Source organism: Nycticebus coucang, chromosome 2 (assembly GCF_027406575.1).
Source record: "Nycticebus coucang isolate mNycCou1 chromosome 2, mNycCou1.pri, whole genome shotgun sequence".
NCBI lineage: Eukaryota > Metazoa > Chordata > Mammalia > Primates > Lorisidae > Nycticebus > Nycticebus coucang.
In genome coordinates this window covers 152,690,588-152,717,270 of record NC_069781.1, presented here as the reverse complement: position 1 = coordinate 152,717,270, position 26,683 = coordinate 152,690,588, and the positions used below count along the sequence as shown (strand labels likewise).

Below are 26,683 nucleotides of genomic sequence, written 5' to 3'. Positions count from 1 at the left end.
GTGCACTTGAAAGACCATGTCCTCTTCTGCTGTAGAACGAATGCTCTGCATACGTCTGCTACGTCCATTTGGTCTAGAGAATTGTTCAAGTCTGTTGTTTCCTTATTGCTTTTCTCATCTATCCATTGTTGAAAATGGGGCACTCAACTCCCCCGCTACCATGTATCACTATTTTCTCCTTCAGTTCTGTTAATATTTGCTTTATTTAGGTGCTCCAAAATTGGGTGTAGGGGGTCTATTCCAGAACCTCCCACATTGTCCAAATCCACACACATTCAAGTCCCACAGCTGGCCTTGCAGAATCTGCAATATGAAAAGTCGGCCCTCCACATATATGGGCTTTTCTTCTTATTAATACTGTATTTTCAATCCATATTTGTTTGAAAAAAAACTCCATGTACATATGTACCCATGTAGTTCAAACCCATATTGCTCATTACACCTTTTTTATATCATATGACAGTTTGGGACTGAAATTCTATCTTGTCTGATATAAGTATAGCTATCTCTCCTCTCCTCTCTCATCTGCATGAAATGTCTTTCTTAAACACTTCATTTTCAGTCTATGTGTGTCATTAGCTAAAATAAATATATATATTTTTTTTTTTTTGTAGAGACAGAGTCTCACTTTATTGCCCTCGGTAGAGTGCCGTGGCCTCACACAGCTCACAGCAACCTCCAACTCCTGGGCTTAGGCGATTCTCCTGCCTCAGCCTCCCGAGTAGCTGGGACTACAGGCACCCGCCACATCGCCCAGCTATTTTTTTTTGTTGCAGTTTGGCCGGGGCTGGGTTTGAACCCGCCACCCTCGGTATATGGGGCCGGCGCCCTGCTCACTGAGCCACAGGCGCCGCCCTAAAATAAATATTTTGTAGGCAGCACGCAGTTTGATTTTTTTAAAGAATCCATTTAGCCACTCTATGTCTTTTGATTGGAAATTAATCCATTTACATTTACAGTAATTATTGGTAGGTAAAGACTTACTATTGCTATTTGAGTCACTGTTTTCCAACTGTTTTATAATTTCATTGTTCCTCTGTTCTTCTCTTGCTGCTGCCTTTCTTAATTGATAATTTTTACAGTGGTATGCTTTGATTCCTTTGTCTTTACTTCTTGGATATCTACTTTGTTTTTCTCTGTGGTTACCATGAGAAATACATAAAACATAAGTAATACTCTATTTTATGCTAATAACTTAACTTTGACTGCCTTAACAACTTAACTCTGCACATTAACTTCTCCTTTCATGTTTTATGTTATTGATGTTGCGATGTAAATCTTTCATATGTATCCATTAAAAATTATTGTAGCAATACTTTTAATGTTTTTGACTTTTAGCTTCTGAGTGTTGAAAGTGATTACACACCACCATTACGGTATTAGAATATTAGAGTATTGTTCCTTTGAGCATATTTTTCCCTTACAGGGAATTTTATGGTTTAGTATGTTTTTATGTTGTTGTTTAGTATCTTTACATTTTAACTTAAAGAACTCTGTTTAGCAATTCTTACAGGCAGGTCTAGTGATAATGAACTCTCACAGCTTTTATTTGGGAAAATCTCTCTCTCTCCTTTAATTCTGAATGACAGACAACCTTGCCAGGTAGGGTATTCTTGGTTGGCAGAGTTTGGGTTTTTTTTTCTTTCAATATTTTAAACTTGCCGAGAAATCCACTGATAGTCTTAGGGTTTGCCTTATCTGTTATAATCCACTTTTCTCTTACTGCTTTCAAAATTCTCTGTCTTTGATTTTAGAGACTTGGGCTATAACGTGTCTTGGTGAATATATTAATATCTTTCTGATTAATCTATGTGGAGTTCTTTGGCCTTCAAGAATCTGAATTCATTTCCCTTCCAGATCTGGGACTTGCTCTGTCATTGTTTCTTCAAATAAGCTTTCTGCCTCTTTTTCTCTCTCTGCTCCTTTTGTCATTCCCATAATATTTTATTTTATCTTATCTTACCTTACCTTATCTTATCTTATTTTACCTTATGTTATTTTTTATAGCCGTGCCAAAGCAAGGCCTCAAAATATTGGTTTCAGACTCAGAGTTGTTCTTCTCCATGGAAATCTTTAGTAAAAGGCAAAAGATGTATGCGATCTGAAGAAAAATTTTAATTTGCTTAATGATGTCCCATAATCCTATCGGCTATCTTCATTCTTTTTGTTCTTGTTATTTTGGGCAATTTCAAATGACATGTGCTTATGCACCCTGATTCCTTCTTCTATCTCAGTCTGCTGTTGAAGCTCTCTATGGAACTTTTCCAATGCATTTATTGTATTCTTGAGCTACAAAATTTTTCATTTTTTTAAAAAATGATTCTTTGTTGAACCTCTCAATGTGGTCATATATTGTGTTCCTGATTTAGTTTAGCTGTCTATCTGTGATGTCTTATAGCTTACTGAGCTTCAGATGATTACAGATTTCCATTTCTTTAGGGTCGATTACTAGCGTTTTATTTATTTTGGTTATGTTTCCCTGATTTTTGTGGCTGTGTGTTGGTTTTACATATCTCAAGATGGAAGAATCTCTTCCAATTTTTACATACTGGCTTTAGGAGAGAAATCTCTTTTTCAGCCCATGCTAGCCCAGGTTCACCCCCATGTACCCAGTTGCCAGATTTCATTGTTCCTCTGTTGTTCCCTTGATGCTGCCTTTCTTAATAGTTCAATAATTTTTGCAGTGGTATGCTTTGATTAAGGTATGCTTTGATAGAGTTCACGGGTGGGTCACTTGCTGGAATCCACAGACTGGCTTGCAGCTAGAGTCCTCAGATAGGCTGGCCTGGTACTTGGACAAATAGGCAGGCAAGCCTAACATGGAGTCCACTGGGGTGGGCTTGTAACCTGGGTCCTCTAGGGCAGGTCTGGAGCTGGGGTCCATGTTGGTAGGCCTACCCCACAGGGCTGCAAAGGCAGGCCTGGAATATTGGTCTGTGGGTATGAGCATGGGTCCTAGGTTTATTGGGTTGGATCTGGCAACTGGGTACATGGGGGTGAACCTGGGCTAGCATAGACCTGAAACCTAACACTGCAGGGGCAGATCTGGAGCCTGATTCCATATGTGCCAACTCCAGCATCAGGGTCTACCAGGGAAGACTTGGACCCTGGATCCACCGAAGACCTAAGTCCTAGGGCCTTGAGGGCTAGCCTAGAAGCCAGGTCCAAAGAGGCCAGCCAGGAACCTGGATCCAATGGGATAGGCTTGGTGTTGGGGTAGACCTGGAGGCTGAGTTTGTGGAAACCAGCCTGAAGCCTTGATCTGTGGAGGCCAGCAGAGCACATGGTTTACTGGAGTGGGACTGTTGCCAGGTCCACAGAGAAGTTGAGTAATTACTTTATCCCTTTTGACTCTGTTCTACCCAGGCCAGGGGAGGGTTGACATGGGTAATTTGAAACAGTCCTTTTTGCTCATTAAATGCCTCTTATTTCTGTGTTCTACCCAGGTACTGTAATCTCTCAATTGGACTCCTGAGCGCTTATAAGGTATTTTCATGCACAGGTGGTTGTTGTTGTTATTGTTGTTCAAATGGATGTTTCTGCAGGGAAACAAGCACTGAAAACTCCTATTCTGCCATCTTGCTTAAAAGTAGGGGATTCATTTTTAGACCAGTTCTTAACAATCACATTTTCAACAATATTTAATGATAAAAATGCTTAGAATATAAAGGTATTGGGGTAAAAGATGCAAAACCTCTTAATATGATATTAAAAGAAAAAGTGCACATGCTACCAAATGCAAAAAGAAACACTAAGAGGAATAAACCAATTATCACAGTTATAAATATTGTCTCTTCTTTGCACTTTTATATAGTTCATAAATTCTGTACAATGAGCATGTACCATCTTTCATCCATTCCAAGGTATATGTTTTTCTTCATATTTAACACCTCTTAAAAGTGATGGCATTTTTCACTAGATGATATAGTATTCCTTTCGTACTTAGTGTTAAAAATAATACAATAAGTATCATAATGTTTTAAAGCTGCAAACGGAAATGCTCAATGAAGAGACATTTAGAAAAGACATATTCATTCACTAAATAAACAGGAAGACATGCAGCCCTCAGAGAAAGTGTTAAGAGCTTTGGTAGATCTTCCTCTAAATATAACTTTCTACAGGAGTAAAAACTCTTTTATAAAAACAAGTATGTCTATGAAGCTGACTTCAAGGTACATAGCTTCCCCTCTCTCTCCTCTCCTTTTTTTAAAATTAACTTTTATAGAATGCTTAGTTTGTTGTTAGGTTTTAAAGAAAATAGATTCTTGAGGTTAATAATTCATTTTTGCTGTCTAAATAAACAAAAAGATCTTTAATCCCATTTTAGCAAGGGCTACCTTACCCCTTTATTCTTCTAAGTTGCAACTCTTCCCAAGAGACCTCAGGGGTTGGGTAAAGAGAAAGGGAAGAAGAGACAAAGGATGGATTGACATAAAAGGTGATGAAGTAATTATCTTCCTTTCCGCCTTTATATATGCAAAGCCATCACATCTGCCCACAGTTCCAATGTGTGGGGACCAGAACTTCCCAAATAAAGTTAATGAAGGGTACAGAAGCCACTGAAACCTCAAATTTCTCTGCTTTCTGACCTCCAACGTTACTCACGACCATCTCACACCCAGTTTTCTACCAGCAATTGAGAAAGTTGGCTATGGTTTCTGGGTAATACCGATAAAGGAAAAAAGGATGTTCTCTCCAAATATGTGGTAAGTTCCCTATGATAGGCTAGGCTCTAAGTGCTCTATATAGTATAATGATATTATACGTAACATAATATAAGTTCTCAAGATAAGACTTCCATACCAATAACTGTGTGCAGAGGAGAAGGAAAGTTGTAGCATTCAAACTGATTACTGGTACCCCTCCCACCGTGGGTGCCACAACCAACAACAGGAGAGATTGCAAAACCACTACGTGTTATAATACAGGATGGCCATAAAGTTCATGGCCATAAAATAAAACAGTTTACTATTTTAAATTGCACATGAACTTTATGGTCACTCTGTATATTGACCAATGACTGTAATTTATATCTTAAAAAAAAAAAACTTAAGATGTTTACTAAGCCTAGCAACGTCTAATGAATCTTCCAGCATGAGGTAAACAGCATGACCTTGAAATCTGCTAAGGACTGAGTGAATCAAGAAAGTCAGACTTGTTCCTGGTTTAGTTCTGGATTCAAACCTTAATGAAGATTAACTGAAAACAAAATAATGGCATCGTTTACAGTCAATTCTTCCACTGTCTTTAGAGAAGTAGCAATAATATATATAATTAATGAACTGAAAAATTATTTTCCACAGTTCATGCTTTTAGGAATTACATTATATATAGTTAGCCAAAGAGGGCATATTAAGACTGCTAACCAATGGGGAAAAGTTCATTCATTTATGGGGTTTTTTGTTTGTTTGTTTGTTTGTTTTGAGACAGGGTCCCACTATGTCGCCCTCGGTAGAGTGCTGTGGTGTCAAAGCTCACAGCAACCTTAAACACTTGGGCTCAAGCAATTCTCCTGTGTCAGCCTCCCAAGTAACTGGGACTATAGATGCCTACCACAACACCCAGCTATTTTTAGAGATGGGGTCTCAGTCTGGCTCAGTCTGGGAGTTCACCCATTTAACCCAAATGCAGAATTACTCCCAATAAAATGTGTCTGTGATTTGAATGACATATGAGAGAACAAAAAGATCTCAAAATTAACAGTAAAATATATGCCCTTGCCTTAAAAGAAATCAATGTATTATTTTTATCTTTGGTAGTTTTCTAATAAAATATTTGGAAAAGAATATACAGATGGAGGCAGATACTCCATGAGTTTAGAAAATTCTGTGATATCATATGGTAATTAGGACCAGACAGAAGAAAATAAAGCATGAGCCATTGTGTAAAGGAAAGAGCTACAAAGGAAGGCTCTAAATTCTGTCTCTGGTAATCTCTACGTATTAGGTGAATGGCTATCTGTTTGGGGAGAGACTTCAAAACCTTTCCAAGCAAGAAGCTTTCAAGGACAAAATAAATATTTCCTTTTACCTGTATGGCCAAGATAATACTGTCATGAAATGAAAAAACAGCCAATTCCTGGTTCATTCATTCACTCATTAGTTTAATGGTGACTTAGTAAGTGCTTACCACATTCAAAGTACTGTGTTAGGTGCTGTAGCAAATACAAAACTAAAACAGCCCCAATCCTTAGTAATCTACAATGTAGTAGACAGAATTTTTAGCACATTGAAAGAAGACCAAAATTTTAGAAAGTCTTAAGAAAAAGTTACCCAAGAGATCCAAGTGAGAATGGAATTGGCAAAGTTGTTCAAAGAGAAGAAAAATCCAGTATAACTGTGTGTGTGATGTCCCATAATCCTATCGGCTTTCTTCATTCTTTTTGTTCTTGTTATTTTGGGCAATTATAAATTCCAGAGGGAGGGGGAAAGCCATATAAAACGTCATGGTTCAAATGCAAGGCCAACTACACGCAGCATGACCCTGAGCCTCTGATGAGCACATCACCTTCACCTGATACTGGCATGTTCTCCCATCAATTGACACAGCTTAATGATTACAGGAAATTATACTTTCTACCTATGAATCCAGTCTACCTGGTTCTGCAGTAAGTAACACCTACACAAGCATAATCATGTACTGGCTTTCAAATTTCAGATCAACCTATAGAGGAAGTGTGCTGGTCTTACCGCAATTATAAGATCTGCATGGAAAGTTACAAACCTCAGCAATGTCAAAGTAATGCTATGGCTGAAAGAGAAGAGAACTTTCATTCTCTTACTTACATACAAAAAGACAAGAAAATGTATCTATAAATTGGTTCTAAAAGTGAGCAATTAAGAAAAAACAAAACTAAAAGTAAACATTAACCAGCAAAACTTAGCCAAGGTGAGAGGCAGTATAAGAAAGCTAATTCCATCATTCTTAATGGGTAATCAACCAAGAGTAAAGTTGTGAGATGAAGAAATAGAACTATAAGCGTTTGATAAAAAGTTACGGAGGTAATCAGTGACAAAATGCAAGTACAGTCACTTTCCATTTTAGATCTTCCTCGACTATTTATATTTTTATTTCCTAGTATCTATCATTTTTATAATCATGATAATTATAAAATGATAAACTGACATGAAAAGTCTTCTAGGATATACTATTAAGTAAAAAAAGCAAATATTATATCAATATGTATAATAAAGTCCCATTTCTTCTTTTAACATATATTTAAACATATTAACATAACTATATTTATGTTAAAACTTACAAAAGGAACAGATGGGAGAACAAGGTAAAAGAGAACTTCCACATTTTATTCTACATAGTTTCCCAATTTTGAATGAGAATACATGTATATTCATCTATGACTTGTTCAATTTTTTTCCCTACATTTCTGAAGAAAAAGGATACCATGACCATATAATTAGTATGGGTCACAGGTAGAAAGAATAGTTGTGGTCTCAGAAAAATCTGGCTTCAAACACAAGTTTCACCAGGTATACCACTTTGAACAAAGTATTATATCTCTTTAAGCTTCAGCTTCTTTTTCTACAAGAGCTTTGCTGAGATCTAATTCACATACCATACAATTCACCCATTGAAAGGATATAATTCAATGTACTTTAGTATGTTCATCGGGTTGTGCGATCATGACCACAAAGTAATTTTAGAGCATTTTCATATCCTTAAAAGAAACTTTGTACCCATTAGCAGTTAATCTCCATTAATTTTCTTTTTCATAACAAAATGAGTGTCAGAGTGAGAGGACCATTACCTGATGGTCTTAACATACGGAGCAAACAAAACCCACCAAGTTCCCAGCTCAGTACCCGGCCTCAGTAGTTGCTCATATGCATTTCAGATAAAGTTCAAGACAGAAATGATAGCTACGAGCAAAAGTCATGATGTGATACGAAAGTATAAGGGACAGACAAGCAAAGCTTTTCAAATACCTAGGAACATACTCTGATCCCCATCCTCAGAGCAAATCCCACAAGTCATCCCTCCCCCACCCCCGGATTCTACTAAATACCAAACAAAAAATCATGTATCAAGTCAAAAAGCACAAATTTGACAATTCAGCCTTTGGGGGCATATTCTAGAGTAAAAAATTCCAAAGGACAGATACACCCTCACCTCTGCAAAACAGAAGTGAATCCAAGGAGCAAAGGTGGCAGCTGCTGAGAAGATAACAAGAGTACCGTGAGCTCAGACTGGACAAGCCGCTGAAACGGTGCTGTCATGTTTCCACTTTTCAAAGTGAAAATAAACATGACAGGTGCTCATTTGGCTGTTCAAGCACTTTCCACTTAAATGGCAATTCCTCAAACTTACCGAATATAGCCTGAAGTTATAATTTATTACTGTTTCTGTATTATTCCCTGGCCTCGGCAGAAAGCAGAACACAGCACCTACATTTCAAGACCCCTGAGAGGTAATAAAGTATATTATTTTTAATTTATGATTAAGCCATAAATTGTATGTACTTTTTACTTCAGTTGGTCAGTCACAGGTCGGGGGAGGAAGGGAATGGGGTCACAGGGAGAAATAACAAAAACCTTTCCCTTTACGTGAAATGTCTAAATCAGGGCAAGATTGGGGGACACCTGGAGTATTTACAGAGCTAGCACAACCACAGGCTCCAAGTTAAGTCCTGAGGGAACACCAGGTAAGAGGCTTTAAACTCCCAGAGGCCTCTGTTCTTCCTGCTTACAGGGCTGTAGACTCCACCTAGATGAGCCACTTTGACTTGAAAATCAAGCCAGGCATCGTTTCTGGTTATTCCACATCGAACATTCGCGACGCTCTGTCTCCTGCCTCTAAACCACAGGTATTTCAAGGAAGGTGAACTTAAACTATAAAAAAAACTACTGACCAGCATCTATAACTCATATCAGCCTCAATCAAAGTTAAGCCTGATAACCACAAGGCTCTGATAGACCAATGGCCAGATGGTAACGCTTCTCACCCTCAAGAAGCCATTGATAAGATTTCCCTTTCTAGTAGTAAGGTGCAAAGCTGACAGAACTCAGGAAGGGAAGATAAGAAAAAAAGCATTCTACATGTTTCTATCATCCGCTGGCCCCAATGTTTCTCCAATATGTCATGGCCCAGGCCCCAATCTTCTTAGTAAGTCTGTACATTCAAATCATGGCTTGCAAAGCACCCCCCCCCATCTTTTTTTTAGGTGTACTCAGACATACACATGGGAAAGCAAGTATCACTGTGCCCCCACTTCACAGTGGAGGCAGAGACTCGAAGAGGTGCTAACAATGCCCACCAATAAAGACAGTCATGAGTCTGGGACCTGCTCCCCTGACGGATAAGCCCAAGGCCTTTTCATTATTACTTTACCCTAAACTGTTGGCAGGTAGAGCAAAACCAAAAAGGAAAACACTGTGCATTTCAATTTATATTGCTTTTTTCTTTTGTGCAGTGGAATTTTCACTTGGCAACTGAAGCTTTGAAATAGCTGATTGTTATAGAAACAACAGGTATTTCAAAATGAGGTTTAGTTGGGTTTAAGAAAACAAAAGTAAAGAGTAACAAGAGTCATGAATAGTGATGTGTACAAAACAATAATAAATTAAAGGTGGGGAGGGGGAAGGGGCTTGCCCCAAATGTTTACCTAGCATTCACCTTTGTCCTAAAACATCCCACCTCCACATCCAGCTCCTCGTTAATGAACATAATTTCGTTGATGTCCCTTGAACTGTATAATCTGTTCCACAAAAAACAAACCCCCCGTTTGTCTCCAGGCCATTTTTAAGCCCCTAACTCCCTGGTTACATTCAGTCTATGGAAAACATCTGCGGCAAAGTAAATCATCCTACTCTGAGCAAGACCAGGCTGTACTTTTTTCCCCCTCTAAGTGTGTTTTGAAGTCCTGGTTGGAAAATTAGTGAAAATTGTAAATCTGTTTGCAAATCTGGTCATGTCTAACTCTGAGATTAGGGCAAAGATTGCAATTTAAAAGTAAAACCGTGACAACTCCAGTTAAGCGTGTCCTCAGGCACTGCCAGCAGGGCCTTCCCTTGCTTCCACGGGCAGTGGATTTATTACAGGCACCCGACACGTTCCCCATCAGACACCCCTGGAGTATTTATATGAGACAGCAGGGTTCAGTCTGCACTTCCTCTGCAGACCAATATATTATTATAAATTGAGCTAAACTGTTTCCTTTTCATAAGTGCTATGAAGTTCAGATCTCAGATATCAGTGCAGGGCTGAGGTCTCTCCATGGGGCTTCTTGTGCTATTTAGATTTAAAAATAATGAAGAAAGTCAGCATTGCACAAAGGTTGCTTTTATTTTTGTTTGTTTGTTTTTTTTAAGTGGAGAAGAAGAAAGATTTATTTTAGATATCAAATATGATCTTTTTTTTTTTTTTTTGTAGAGACAGAGTCTCACTTTATGGCCCTCGGTAGAGTGCCGTGGCCTCACACAGCTGACAGCAACCTCCAACTCCTGGGCTTAAGCGATTCTCTTGCCTCAGCCTCCCTAGTAGCTGGGACTACAGGCGCCCGCCACAACGCCCGGCTATATTTTGGTTGCAGTTCAGGGGGGCCGGGTTTGAACCTGCCACCCTCGGTACATGGGGCCGGCGCCTTACCGACTGAGCCACAGGCGCCGCCCAAATATGATATCTTAATTTAAAAAATATCTTCTAAATGCAGACTTTGGGGTACAGTGTGCAGTGCTTAGCACTGTTCAGTAAGATACCAACACCACCACCCGTATCTGAAGGCAAGAAATCAGGAGAGTTTATATGTTAGATAACAGCTCCTATAAAATTAATAACATAAATTTCTTTATCTTTTTGAGACAGAGTGTCACTCTGTCACCCTGGGTAGAGTGCCAGGACATCATCACAGCTCACAGCAACTTCAAACTCTTGGGCTCAAGTGATCCTCTTGTCTCGGCCTCCCAAGTAGCTGACACTACAGGCTCCAACTGCCACACCTGGCTAATTTTTCTATTTTTAGTAGAGATGGGGTCTTGTTCTTATTTAGGCTGGTCTCGAACTCCTGAGCTAAAGCAATCCACCTGCCTCAGCCTCCCAGGATTACAAGCTGAGCCACCGTGCCGAGCCAATGATACTAATTGCTTCAATTTATCATGTTCAGTAGCTGAAGGGACACAACGTATATTTAAAAATGTATATTCATTATAACATGTAAATCAAATGAATAATGTATTTAATATTTTCATCACGAATCTATTTCTTAAAACCTCAGAAAAAAAAATTTTTTTAAAGAAATGGAAAAGGAAACAAACAGAACACCTTTTTCTTTTTCTTCTCTTCCTGAACAAGCCAGTCCTAAAGCCACTGAGTGAGGCAGAGGCATTGTGCTGAGAGGGGAGAATATGAAAGCCCATCGCAGGGTCAGCACTTGGTTAAGGTTAGGTTTGGGGGGCGCAGGCGGCCGGACTCAGGCCAGTGGACCCCGAGCAGCATGAAATAGCAAGATACAATCCATGCTTCTTACCAGCTGTGGAACCACGGCTAAGTACCTACATAAATTTAACCTCAATTTCTTTTTCTGCAATACAGCTAATACTTGCTTCTCAGGGTTGTTGAGAAAATTCAAAGAAAGTCTCGCTTGTCAGCCGGGCGCGGTGGCTCACGCCTGTAATCCCAGCACTGTGGGAGTCTGAGGAGGGAGGATTGCTTGAGCTCAGGAGTTCGAGGCTTGTCTGAGCAAGAGTGACTCATGGAAAAAAATGGAAAAACCCAGCCGGGCGCCGCGGCAAGCGCCTGTAATCCCAGCGGCTTCGGAGGCTGAGGCAGCAGGATGCCCACAGCCGGAGTCCGAGGTTGCAGTGAGCTACGATGACATTGCCCTCTGCTCAGGGCATAGGGTAGAACTCTGTCTCGACAAAAAAAAAAAAAAAAAAAGGAAAGTCTCGATTGTCATTAGTCCCCCATAAATGTGGCTCGCAATCATATTACTACGACAATTCCAGACATACATATGTCTAGAAAAGCAGTGAAAAGGAATACCCTAAATCAGGCATGAACCTGATTTTTATATTCTTTCATTTTATACTTGACAGGGTTTCTTTCCTCTACAATGAACACATATTGCTTTTTTAATCAGAAAAGAACACATAAGATGTTATTAAATATATGGAATGTAACTGAACTTTTATAATGAATATTATATACACATTTCTGTATGTATTATATACAGAAAAAAATAACAAAGCTATTTTAAGATACCATTCTGGCTCTCATTTCCTTTAAAAAAGCAAATTGCTAATAGAAACTCCTGAACAAAGTATCCAAAGGAAAGTGATTTACTGCCTAAAATAAACACCAATTCAGACTCCAGACTAATATTCACATTGGGTGGTACAGAAAAAAAAAACAAAAAACGAACCAATAATCTGTTTATCTATAAATGGCATTTAATGAGAACAGTTACTAATCCCTCCCACCCACCCACCCCTTTTTTTTTTTTTTCCAGTTTTTGGCTGGGGCTGGGTTTGAACTCACCACCTCCTCCCACTCCTTTGAGCCACAGGCGCTGCCCACTAATCCCCCTTTTTAACAAAGACAAAACAAGACCCAGACTGAGGATCTCCAGCAAACAGAAGTAGCAGGCACTTAATACTGTTTTACTTTCCTTAGATTTATATTTATAAAACCCTCCTAGTTGTGCCACATGATACTGGCTTTCCATTTTTAATAGTGATATAAAGTCTCCTTTTAAAATAAATTCATTTCAGCGGAAGATTAAAAAGTTAGTTTATTTAGAGAATATATAAATAACTGTACAAGTGGGAGAGTTATTCCATAGTCTGAATTCCTAAAAGGCCAGGACCAAAATTTATCCACCTCTAACATCTCTCCCAGAACCTTCTGTAGTACCTGGAACATAGTGGACTCTCTACAAATACTCAATTAACTGGGAATTAATTCTTATCATAAATTCTGAGCTTGAGCCCTGGTTCTTCCTGGCACTGAAACCAACATAGGAGTAGATACCCCCAGACAGATAGGAGATAAACCTGAATAACCAGGAGCGAGAGCCAAGGAGAGAATAAGCCCTGGGAAGGTTTGTGAATAAAGAAGGAGCCCTGTCTGCCCACTGTGCCTCACAGACACAGGAGGAAGTCCAAAACAAAACTAAAAACTTACAGCACAGCAGGGAAGAACAAAGCCCCACAAACTCCACAGCTGCCTTAACCTAAGCACAGCTGAAATGCTGCTTCCCAAATAACTACAGGACAAATCAAGAGACAGGCTCTCCTGTCAGGCCAGCTGTTCCCAAGAAGAAACTAAATTCAAAACCAGAGAAAACTCTCTCACTACTAAAAAACATATGCAGACAGGGAAATATTATTAAAAGTTACACTAGATAGGCTGAGTCAGATGATTTAATGTCTTTGATAAAGAATCCTGAAACTTCTTTAGTAGTTTGGAGAACTCCATAAATACTTAAATGCAAAGAAAAGCAACTTTTAAAAATTTGGCAGTATCTAAATAAAACTGGTAACGTGTTCCTATAAAGAAGTTACATATTCACATAAAATACTCAAAAAGTTTATCTCAAAAGATATATTTGAAATACGAAATACGTCAATAATCTAAATTGACACAGTAGAACATCAATGGAACTTTGATTTTCCTAAGTCTGGGATTACCAAGCATGAAATAGCAGTCTCCTTGGTGAAGGGGTATTGCCAAACCAGGTGTCTCGATGTCCCACGAGATCTTAAAACCAACATGCCAAGTATCAGGATCTCGGCCTTCGAGATGAGAGTCATCCTCGCTTTCCTCTTCAGGACCTGCCCAAAGAGAAGAAAAGTGATCAAAATGGAAGTACTTGAATTCCTAGGTTTCAAAAAAGTCATTTTTAAAATAATTTCTATTTTAATAAAATACGGATGCTAAGTAAAGTGTACTCTCTTTTATTTCATTTTTTTGTTTGTTTGACACGTATTCCCTTTATTTATTTTTTGTCATACGTTAATATCAACAAGTACTTTTTTCTTTTTTTAAATTAATTTATTTTTTATTGTTAAATCATAGCTGTGTGCATTTGTGCAATCAAGGGGTACAATGTGCTGGTTTCATATACAATCCAAAATATTCTCATCAAACTGTTCAATGTAGCCTTCATGGCATTTTCTTAGTTATTGTATGTAGACATTTGTATTCTGCATTTAGTAGGTTTCGCCTGTACCCATTCTAAGATGAACTGCAGATGTGGCCCCACCCATTGCCCTCCCTCCATCCTGACATCGCCCCTCCCTTCCCTTCCCTTGGCCCTTTCCCCTTATTCTTGTGCTATAGTTGGGTTATAACCTTCATATGAACGCTATAAATTAGCTTCATAGTAGGGCTCAGTACATTGAATACTTTTTCTTCCATTCCTGAGATGCTTTGCTAAGAAGAATATGTTCCAGCTCCATCCATGTAAACATGAAAGAGGTAAAGTCTCCATCTTCAAGAGGTAAAGTCTCCATCTTTCTTTAAGGCTGCATAGTATTCCATGGTATACATGTACCACAATTTGCTAGTCCATTCGTGGGTCAGTGGGCACTTGGGCTTTTTCCATGACTTAGCAATTATGAATTGGGCTGCAATAAACATTTTGGTACAGATGTCTTTGTCATATTGTGATTTTTGGTCTTCTGGGTATAAACCTAGTAAAGGAATTATAGGATCAAATGGCAGGTCTATTTTTAGGTCTCTAAGTATTCTCCAAACATCCTTCCAGAAGGAACATATTAGTGTGCATTCCCACCAGCAGTGTAGAAGTGTGCCCTTTTCTCCGTATCCACATCAACATCTCTGGTTTTGGGATTTTGTTACGTGGGCTACTCTTACTGGGGTTAGGTGATATCTCAAAGTAGTTTTGATTTGCATTTCTCTGATGATTAAGGATGATGACCTTTTTTTCATGTGTCTGTAGAGCGTGTCTGTCTTCTTTAGAGAAGTTTCTCTTCAAGTCCCTTGCCCACCCTGAGATGGGATCACGTGTTCTTTCCTAGCTAATACGTTTGAGTTCTCTGTGGATTCTGGTTATTAAACCTTTATTGGAGGTACACTTTTTCCCCGAAAACAAGACAGTGTCTTATTTTAAGGTGTGCTCCCAAAGATGCGCTAGGTCTTATTTTCAGGGTACATCTTATCTTTCCTGTAAGTAGGTCTTATTTTCAGAGGATATCTTATTTTTGGGAAAACGGGGTATAACCTGCAAATATTTTCTCCCATTCTGAGGGCTCTCTGCTTGCTCTACTTACTATGCTCTTGGATGTGCTTAAGCTTTTTAGTTTGATCAGCTCCCAGTAATGTATTTTTGATACTGCTTCAATTGTCTGGGGAGTCCTCCTCATAAAATATTCACCCAGGCCGATTCCTTCAAGAGTTTTCCCTGCACTTTTTTCAAGTATTTTTATAGTTTCATGTCGTAAGTTTAAATCTTTTATCCAGTGAGAGTCTACCTTAGTTAATGGTGAAAGGTGTGGGTCCAGTTTCACTTTTTTTTTTTTTTTTTGTAGAGACAGAGTCTCACTGTACCGCCCTTGGTAGAGTGCCGTAGTGTCACACGGCTCACAGCAACCTCTAACTCTTGGGCTTACGTGATTCTCTTGCCTCAGCCTCCCGAGCCGCTGGGACTACAGGCGCCCGCCACAACGCCCGGCTATTTTTTTGTTGTTGCAGTTTGGCTGGGGCTGGGTTTGAACCCGCCACCCTCGGCATATGGGGCCGGCGCCCTACTCACTGAGGCACAGGAGCCGCCCCAGTTTCACTTTTTTACAGATCACCAGCCAATTCACCCAGCACCATTTGTTAAATAGGGAATCTTTTCCCCACTGAATGTTTTTAATTGGCTTGTCAAAGATCAAATAACAGTAAGTAGCTGGATTCACCTCTTGGTTCTCTATTCTGTTCCAGACATCTACTTCTCTGCTTTTGTGTCAGTACCATGCTGTTTTGATCACTATGGATTTATAGTACAGTCTCAGGTCTGGTAGCATGATTCCTCCTGCTTTGTTTTTATTTCTGAGTAATGTCTTGGCTATTCGAGGTTTTTTCTGAATCCATATAAAATGAAGTATTGTTTTTTTGAGATATTTAAAATATGACAATGAAGCTTTAATAGGAATTGCATTAAAATTATATATCGCTTTGGGTAGTATGGACATTTTAATAATGTTGATTCTTCCCAGACATGAGTATGGTATGTTTTTCCATTTGTTAACATCTTCAGCTATTTCTTTTCTTAAAGTTTCATAGTTCTCTTTGTAGAGATCTTTCACGTCCTTTGTTAGGTATACTCCCAAATATTTCATCTTCTTTAGCATTACTGTGAAAGGAAGAGTCCTTGACTGTTTTTTTTGGCTTGGCTGTTGTTGGTATATATAAAGGCTACAGATTTATGGGTGTTGATTTTGTAGCCTGAGACATTGCTATATTCCTTGATAACTCCTAAAAGTTTTGTAGTAGAATCCCTAGTATTTTCCAGATATACAATCATGTCATCTGCAAAGAGTGAAAGTTTGATCTCTTCTGACCCTATGTGGATACCCTTGATCGCCTTTTCTTCCCTAATTACAATGGCTAAAACTACGATTACAATGTTAAAGAGCAATGGAGACAATGGGCAACCTTGCCTGGTTCCTGATCTAAGTGGAAATGATTTCAATTTAACTCCATTCAATACAATATTAGCTGTGGGTTTGCTGTAAATGGCCTCTATCAGTTTAAGAAATGTCCCTTCTATACCAATTTTCTTAAGTGTTCTGATCATGAAGGAATGCTGGATATTATCAATACCTTTTTCTGCATCAACTGAGAGAACCATATGGTCTTTATTTTTCAGTTTGTTTATGTGCTGAATTACATTTATAGATTTACGTATATTGAACCAGCCTTCAGACCCTGGGATAAATCCCACTTGGTCATAGTGTATAATTTTTTTGTTTTCTTCTTCTTCTTTTTTGTTTTTTTTGTCTGTGTATAATTTTTTTGATGTGTTGTTGGATTCTATTTCTTAGGATCTTATTGAGTATTTTTGCATCAATATTCATTAATGATATTGGTCTATAATTTTCTTTTCTTGTTGGAGGATCAAGGTGATGTTTGCTTCATAGAATGTGTTGGGTAATATTCGTTCTTTTTCTATATTTTGGAAGAGGTTTAGTAATGTAGGTAGTAGTTCTTCTTTAAAGGTTTGGTAGAATTCTGACGTAAAGCCATCTGGTCCTGGGCTTTTCTTTTTAGGGAGATTTTGTATAGTTGATGCTATTTCAGAACTTGATATAGGCCTGTTCAACATTTCCACTTCACTCTGGCTAAGTCTTGGTAGGTGGCACGCTTCCAGGTATTGGTCGATTTCTTTCAGATTTCCATATTTGTGAGAGTAGAGTTTCTTGTAGTATTCGTTAAGGATTTTTTGAATTTCTGAGGGGTCTGTTGTTATTTCATCATTACCATTTCTGATTGATGAAATTAGAGACTTTACTCTTTTTTTCCTGGTTAGGTTGGCCAAAGGTTTATCTATTTTATTGACCTTTTCAAAAAACCAACTTTTGGACTTAGAGATCTGTTGTATAATTCTTTTGTTTTCAATTTCATTTAATTCTACTCTGAGTTTGGTTATTTATTTTCTTCTACTGGGTTTGGGGTTGGAATGTTCTTCCTTCTCCAGTTGCTTGAGATGTCCCAGTAAGTTATTAACTTCCTCTCTTTCCATTTTCGTGAGGAAGGCTTGCAGTGCTATAAATTTCCCTCTTAGGACTGCCTTTGCAGCATCCCAGAGGTTCTGGTAATTCGTGTCTTCATTGTTGTTTTTTTCCAAAAATGTGGTGATTTCCTTCTTAATTTCATCTATAACCCATCTATCCTTCAGCATAAGGTTATTTAGCTTCCATGTTCTTGTATGGGTATGCAGATTCCTGTTGTTATTGAGTTCAACTTTTATTCCATTATGGTCTAAGAAGATGCAAGGAATAATTCTATTTTTTTAAATTTGCTGAGGTTAGATTTCTGGCCTAAGAAGTGATCAATTTTGGAGTATGTTCTGTGGGCTGATGAGAAGAATGTGTATTCAGTTTTATTGGGATGAAATGTTCTGTAGATGTCTGTTACGTCCGGATGTTGTATGGTTAAGTTTAAATCTAAGATTTCTTTGCTTAGATTCTTTTTGGAGGAGCTATCCAGCACTGCTAAAGCGGTGTTAAAATCGCCAACTACTATGGAACTTGAGGAAATCAAGTTGCTCATATCTGTTAGAATTTCTCTTACAAATTGAGGTGCGTTCTGGTTGGGTGCATTAAAATTAATAATTAAATCTCACCATATTGAGTATTACCTTTAACATATATGAAGTGTCCATCCTTATCCTTCCTTATTTTGGTTGGTTTAAAGCCTATTGCATCTGCAATAGGACTGCAATGCCTGTTTTTTTCTGCTTTCCATTTGCCTGGAGTATAGATGACCATACCTTCACTTTGAGTCTATATTTGTCTTTTAATGTTAGATGAGATTCTGGTATGCAGCAGATATCTGGCTTGAGTTTTTGTATCCAGTCAGCCAACCTGTGCCTCTTTAGAGGACAATTTAAACCATTCACATTAATTGAGAATATTGATAAGCCTTTCAAAAGTCTGGTGGACATTTTTAATCCTTTTGCAACTGTGGAAGTTGGAATTTGATCAAAATTTTCTGGGAGGGTTTACTTTTGTGGTGGAGGATTATGCTGGTTTTTATGGAGGACAGGTCTGAGAATATCCTGGAGAGCTGGTTTAGTTACGGCAAATTTCTTCAACATGTGAATGTCATTAAAGTATTTAATTTCTCCATCATAAGTGAAACTCAGTTTAGCTGGGTACAGGATCCTGGGTTGAAAGTTATTTTTGTTTCAGGAGATTAAAAGTCGATGACCATCCTCTTCTAGCTTGAAAGGTTTCAGCAGAGAGATCTGCAGTTATTCTAATATTCTTCCCCTTGTAGGTAATGGTTTTCTTTCGTCTGGCTGCTTTCAGAATTTTCTCTTTCATATTAACTTTAGTGAAATTGATTATGATGTCTCTGGGGGATGTCTTATTCACATTGAGTCATGCTGGAGTTCTGAAACTGTCAGCTATCTGAAATTCAGAATCTCTTGGCATGTCTGGAAAGTTCTCCTTCATAATCTCATGGAGAAGAGACTTTGTGCCTGGTAAAGCCACTTCGTGGCTTTCAGGGATCCCTATAAGACGAATATTGGTTTTCTTAGAATTATCCCAGAGTTCTCTGAGAGAGTGATCTGTTTTTGCCGTCCATTTCTCTTCCTCTCTGAGAGTTTGGGAGCGTTTGAGAGCTTTGTCTTCAATGTCAGAAATCCTTTCTTCTGCTTGCTCCATTTTGTTACTGAGGGATTCTACTGTGTTTCTCAGATCTTTAAGGGTTGCATCTTCTTGTCTCAATGTGTCAAAATCTTTGGTCATTTGGTCTTTGAATTTGTTGAATTCTTGAGACATCTTTTGGGTTACTGTTTGGAATTCTAATTTGATCTTATTTGCTATCCAGATTCTGAATTCGATTTCCGACATCTCAGCTATTTGTCTGTGCATGGGATCTTGCGCTGTGTCTGCCCCATTGTTCCTTGGGGGAGTTGATCTACTCTGATTATTCATATTGCCAGAGTTTTTCCTTTGATTTCATCTCATTATTGTTTTTCACCGTGGCCCTCCTCAGAGTTGGGGTGGTGTCTCTCCGAGATTAGACCCCGGGGGATCACTCTATTGTTGCTGGATCTCTGTAGGGAGTGACCCTGTTTAGCTCTTCTGGGGCTGCCCCAGCCAGGGAGTTCTCATTGTGGGAGCATCTCCGGAGTGTGACACACCCAGATCCAGCAACAAGGCAGGGGGTGGTGCACACAGTTCTGGGAGTACCTGGCGCCCAGTGATTTTGGCACAGAGGGCCCAAGGCTCCAGCAGTCTCTGGCCCAGAGAAGGGCTCCCTGCAGAGGCAGGGAGAGCTCCGGAGGGCACCAGCTACCAGAGTTCCTGGCCAGATGAGCAGGCCGGTGTGGAGACAGGGAGGGTACAGGAGGGAGGACACAGGGTTGCACGGCTCCCGGAGTTCCTGATCAGGGCATGGGAAGGTCCGGTGGGCAGGGTAGTGGTCTGGTACAGCTCTTCCCGGGGTCCAGGAGGGTGCCGATTGCAGGTTGAGGCGCAGCTCTTCCGGAGGTCCGGGAGGGTGCCAATCACAGATCCTGGCGCAGCTCTTCTGGAGGTCTGGTCCCGGTGCAGCTCTTCCAGAGATGGGAGGGTGCGGATCACAGGTCCCTGTGCAGCTCTTCCAGAGGTCCAGGAGGGTGCCAATCACGGGTCCCGGCACAGCTCTTCCAGAGGTCCGGGATGATGCCAATCACGGGTCCCGATGCAGCCTCTTTTATTTCATTTAAAAAATATATATTCCAAAATATTTTGAAGTTGTCTCATCAGCAACCTTGTAAATAAAATGATGAGGCTATAACCTCATCAAGGAAGATGAATGAAGATTATTTTGTTCAGTTCAAGCGAATAAATTAGAAAATCTGAACTAAATAGTGCTTTAGGAAATTCCCAAATTTAATTCAATAAGAGGGAGAAAAACTAAACGAACCCCAGAAGGTACACAGAAAGTTATCAAACAGTTTTCTCTCAGGTAAATACAGGCCCAGAGAGTTGCTAAGAATTCTACTAAACGACTAAGGAAATAAGTAATTTCAACACACTTTAAAGTGCACTTGTTGTTATTGCTGTTGTCTGAGACAGAGTCTGGCCCTGTCACCCAGGCTGGATTGTACTAGCATCATCATAGCTCACTACAACCTAGTGCTCAAGCTATTCTCCCGCCCAGCAGGTAGGACTACAAGTATCCACCATCACACCTGGCTCATTTTCCTATTTGTTTGTAGAGATGGGATCTCATCCTGCTCAAGCAAAGTCCTGAGCTCAAGCAATCTCTTGAATCACTTTTCTTTTCTTTGCTTTGAGCTCAAGCAATCCTCCTGCCTTCGCCTCCTAGAGTGTAAGCTTACAGGCATGAGCCACCGTGCCTGGCCTAAATTATTTAAAAGCATAGAAAAATAGTTCCTAAGTTCTTTTCATAAATAGAAAAATATGTATCAAAACCCATAAAGAAAATGCAACATTCACAAACCAATCTCATATCTGAAAATCAACACCAAATTTCTAAATATAATATAACGAAATAGAATCCAAATTGGCAGTATATTAAAAGAACAACATTCCATGACCAAGTGGATTATTCTGAGACTACAAAGATGGTTCAATATGCAAAAACTTATACTTGAAATCTATCATATTCAAAAATCAAAACAAAACAAAAAAATCATGAGTTACCATTCTGGTGACACCAAAGTATTTGATAAAATACAATACCTTTTCATGATAAAAACCTCAATGAAACAGGAATACATGGCAATTTCCTTAACATGATAAAAAATAGATCTGTCTCGATCCCAAATCCTGCATCGTATTTTAATAGAGAAACACCAGAAACATTTGCAAAGTTAAGAATTAGAAAAAGATGTTCTTTATCACCACAATAATTCATCATTATTCTGGAAGGAATGGCCAACACAATGGTGCCCTCTATAGCTGTAACACAGAGCACTCCTAATTGGACAAAATAAGAAATAAAAACATTTTTAAGTGAGAAAAAACTCTTTTGCATCTGATATGATCATTTATCTGCAAATAACCAGGAAAATACATCTCAAGCAGTAGGCAAATTAAGAAAATGCTAGCTACAGAATTAAATCACAGGAATTTAACAACTTATAAAAATACAAACAAATGCCCCATGTATAAAAGTATCTAGTAAGATTCTTATGTTCATCACCTGTGTGAAGAAAAATTTTTACATGCTACTGAAGGACACAAAGGAAAGTTTAAACAGATGTCATGGAAATGTCAGTTTTCCCCAAATTCATCTAGAAATTTGATGCAATCAGAATAGAAAGACCAATTGGACTTTTAGGCAGGAGATGCCTGGTAACTAGAAACGCTGCTTCTATAATACAAATACACATGGAAGTATAAACAAGCAAGAATTGCCAAGGAATGTTTTTCTTAATATATAAAGAGTTCCTATGCATCAATAAGATAAAAGATCAAGAGGCAATTTTTAAATTGGCAGATGTAATAAAGATACAGCCCATAAAAGGAAATAAAACCATCTTGTAAATACATAAAAAGATATTTCAACTTATTCACATAAAAGAAATACAAATTAAAGCCACAAGAGACATTTTTCACAATCAAATCAGAAAGGATTAAAAAGTGTGAAAAACTACAGTGTGGGTAAGAGGGTAGCAAAATGACATACTTCTACTCTGTGTAGAGGATTATTTGAAAATACTGTCAAAACCAACAATGCATATGCCCTATTACCCTTACAAGAATTCCACTTTTAGGAATATACTAGAATTCTTGATCCAGGGGTTGCAAAATGACTGTTCAGCAAGCGGATTTATTATAGTACTATTTAAAAATTTTAAGTACTATTTTAAAATAACTCAAAAATTCACCAATAAGTTTCTGGTTAAATAAATTATAACATGGACAGGCAATAAAATCCTATGTAGCCACTAACAATAACATGATATATATATACTAACATGGAACTAACTAATATATTGTTCAGGGGAAAAAAAACTGATAGACTATACTTTATATAAAAAATAAAGTACATATAATATGTTGAGAACACCCAAGACTGATTTTTCAGCCAGATCTGGTGAGGTGCTCAGGAGGCTGAGGTGGGAGGATTGCATGAGGCCGGGGGTTTGAGGCTGCAGTGAGCTATGATCGTGTCACACTACACTATACTAGCTTTGGTGACAGAGCAAAACCTCATCTCTTAAAAAAAAAAGACTGATTTGGGGGAGTACAAAAATGGAAGCAACAAATACATGAAGTAGAAGGCACACACTACAATTTGCCCATCATCACAGGCCTACAGGAACAACCCTGCATAAAAATATTTTAAAGTTCATTTAAGGCCAAGCGTGGTGGCTCACACCTATAATCCTAGCACTCTGGGAGGCCAAGTCAGGTGGGTCTCCTGAGCTCAGGAGACCAGCTTGAGCAAGAGTGAGACCCTGGTCTCTACTAAAAATAGAAAAACGAACGAGGTGTAATGGCGTGCGCCTGCAGTCCCAGCTATTCAGGAGGCTGAAGCAAGAGGATTGCTTGAGCCCAAGAGTTTGAAGTTGCTGTGAGCTGTGATGATGACATGGCACTCTGCCCAGGGTGATACAGTGAGACTATATCTCAGGAAAAAAAAAAAAAGTTAATTTAAGAATTATTTATTGAACATTTTTTTTCTTTCTTTCTTTCTTTCTTTTTTTTTTTGCAGTTTTTGGCCGGGGTTAGGTTTGAACCTGCCACCTCCGGCATATGGGGCCAGCGCCCTACCCCTTTGAGCCACAGATGCTGCCCTTATTGAGTATTTTTTAATACAAGATGTCCATAAATTAGTTAGCTATTTTAAATTGCACATGAACTTTATGGCCATCCTTTTATGTACTGGGCTTGTGCCAGACTCCTAGGATGTATCAGTTACTAAAACAAAGAGCCATACCCCAGCAAAGCTCTACTTCTAGTCAAACTGTAAATGTTCATCACCGATTACTATGAAGGGGTCATGTTAAATTAAAATTCTATCAAACTTCAAACTGTGGCTCTTTAAAGGCAGGGTTCGTTTTTCTATTTCATTCACACGTACAGCCCTAGCGACTGGCACACAGAAGGCATTCAATATACACTTGTACTAAATGGCTCGCTTAAAATAATGTTATTTTAGTTTGCACCATTCAGAGTCTTTACTACTGTGCTAGATGGCAGGGAAAGAAAATGTTAATTTGGAAAAAAAAAAAAAAAAAAACAAACACACCTCAAATTATGCCAAGTCATGGAAACAACCCAAGTGGCCACCAACCCAGGAAGGGATTAACTGTGGCATATGTAGACCATGGAATACTATTCAGCCATAAGAAAAGATGGAGACTTTACAACTTTAATGTTTACCTGGATGGAGTTGGAACACATTCTTCTTAGTAAAGTATCTCAAGAATGGGGGGAAAAAATATCCAATATACTCAATACTAATATGAAACCAATATATAAACAACTACAAGCCCATAGGAACAAGAAAACCCAGAGTCCAGCGAGGGGGAGGAAGAGGAGGGGAAGGGAAGGGCAATTGCAGGATCTCACCTGGTGTTCAACAGGCTGGAAGTGAGAACAATATAACCCAAAAATGTGTACCCTCACACTAATTTCAAAAAGAAAAACCTCGAATGAAACCAAAGAACACAATAAAGTGTAATACTGCTGCTAAACTAGCACAGCCTTCAATATTGAAGAAGTTTAGAGAAGGGAGAGGCTGAAGGAAGGCTGGGCAGTTGGAGCAGAGTTCTCAGACTGACTGAGGGTAAAGGAAGAAGAAATGAGGGAAGACAACAAGATGCAATGAAGGAAGATGCAGGAAGAAACGAGGCAAGACAGTAAGTTTTATGCAATCAAAATGGACAGTAAAGTATGTTTTACTTAGGCTGCCTCATGTACCCATCACCTAAACAATTCAAAACTACGAGCATCCCAGATGGTACGTACTCATGTGCAGAATCCCTAATTATGAACATTTGACTCTACAGCAACTTTACACAAGGGTCAAAGGCAGAAAATAAAGGGAAGAAAGCAACTCCCCTTTGTAACTATTCATTGGTGTTACTTTGCACTAGGCAGGGTGAAAAAGAATCACTAGAAACCCATGTTCAGGGGTCTCTCCAAGGACAGAATGCTGCCAAATGACCTTCAAGGATACATCCTGGGCGGCGCCCGTGGCTCAAAGAGTAGGGCGCCGGTCCCATATGCCAGAGGTGGCAGGTTCAAACCTAGCCCTGGCCAAAATAATAAAAAAAAAAGGATACATCCTACTTTGGATATTCTTCAATTCCCTAAGTTTGGATCTAAGATTGCCATAGTAACAGAATCTTCTCTTTTTTTTCTTTTCTTTTTCTTTTTTTTTTGGAGACAGTCTTACTCTGCTGCCCTGAGTAGAGTGCCGGGGCGTCACAGCTCACAGCAATCTCAAACTCTTAGGCTCAAGCAATCCTCTTGCCTCAGCCTCCCAAGTAGCTGGGACTACAGGCGCCTGCCAACCATGACCAACTAGTTTTTCTGTTTTTGGTAGAGACAGGATCTCACTCTTGCTCAGGCTTGTCTGAAACTCCTGAGCTCAAGCAATCCACCTGCCTCGGCTTCCCAGAGTACCAGGGTTAGAGGTGTGAGCTGCTGCACCTGGCCCTTCCCTTTTTTTCATACTAGTGGTTCTAATACATATTTCCTTACATACTTTTTAGATAAGAGCATCTTGTAATTATGCTTCTTTGAAAATAACATCATATAATAGAAAATCCAAAGCTGTTTCCTGGGTTAATACCAGAAGCATTAAAAAAAAAACCCTCTGGAACAGGGAGGATAAAAACCTTACACATCAGGGACACAGTTTTGAAGAATTCTGAAACTTCCCAGGTTCATCAGAAAAGAGAGGTGTGATGGATTACTGATGTCTGCTGTGGACGCTAGAAGGGGCAGCGGCAGCCCCAGCACGAGGTGGTTGCTATCCATGTCTGATGGCATCTACCAGCAGTTCTTATTTGTATGTTGTACATTGTTACTACCAGAATTTGCTAACCTACAGCTTGTGGAAAAGAACACACAAGAGTGTGTAGCAGGACGTGCACTAGATTTCCTTCGCAGATCTAAATTAGTCGCCAACTGGTAACAGTACTTAACACAAAAATCCAAATTCTCAGCCACTCTTGAATTACAAGATGTGGTATCACTGAGCAGTCACGAGAGGCAATAGGTAAGAAACAGCTGCCTGCCCCCTTTTTTTTAAAATTATTTTTCATTAAATCACAACATTGTACATTGATGCATTTATGGGGTTCAGGGTACTGCTTCGATATACAATGTGAAATGCTGTCATTGAACTAAGTAACACATCCATCATAATTATACTCGCTTCTTAATAGTTTTGAAATGTACCATTGCATCATGTACACTAGGTGAGGTCCCCCCAAATACCCTCCTTCCTCCCATATCCCCCCTCCCTCCCCCTCTCTTTCCCCTTCCCTTCTGCTTTCTGGACTATAGTTATGTTTTGCTATTCACATGAGCGTGTAGGGGATTACAGCCCCTTGCAGAGAAGGTATGGGTCTCTAGTCACTGTCCCCACTCAGCCACTTCATTTTACTCTTTTGTGCTACCTGCCTCAGCACTACAGCAAAGTCTGTGACCTTTGTTCTAGATCTGGGCTGTACAGCCCACAGGCAAATCAGCCCTATGACCTGTGTTTGGAAAATAAAGTTTAACCTGAACACAACCAGGCCTGTTCATTTACATAAATGGCTGCTTTCACACACAGCAGCAAGGTTGAGCAGCTAAGATACAGACCATGAGGCCCACAGAGGCAAAACTATTATCTGGCTCTTTACAGAAAACGTTTGCCAACCCCTGTTCTAAAGTCTTAAAATGTGTGATCTGGTGTCGACTGCACGTATTGGTGAAAAAGCTACGACTGCATAAAATAGTAACAATGTACTGTGACTAGTGACAGCATACAGCACAACATAAGGTATTTAATGCTAAATTAGTCAATATTCAGG

At 39.2% G+C, this 26,683-nt stretch overlaps 1 protein-coding gene and 1 non-coding gene across 4 annotated transcripts in view; both read right to left on the bottom strand.

Annotated features, from left to right (window-relative positions):
* The window catches only part of FTO (FTO alpha-ketoglutarate dependent dioxygenase), a 413,048-nt gene that overhangs the window by 234,147 nt on the left and 152,218 nt on the right, over positions 1-26,683 (bottom strand). The window contains exon 4 of one of the 3 annotated variants that reach the window (XM_053601915.1): positions 13,641-13,784. The exons of the other annotated variants lie outside the window; for them this stretch is intronic. Within the exon in view, the coding sequence (XP_053457890.1) occupies positions 13,641-13,784 (144 nt within the window). The remainder of the gene's footprint in view (positions 1-13,640; positions 13,785-26,683) is intronic. 3 annotated transcript variants of the gene reach the window in all.
* On the bottom strand, positions 2,006-2,121 carry LOC128579944 (U5 spliceosomal RNA). Its single transcript, XR_008378312.1, has one exon. It is a non-coding gene; the product is annotated as a U5 spliceosomal RNA (small nuclear RNA).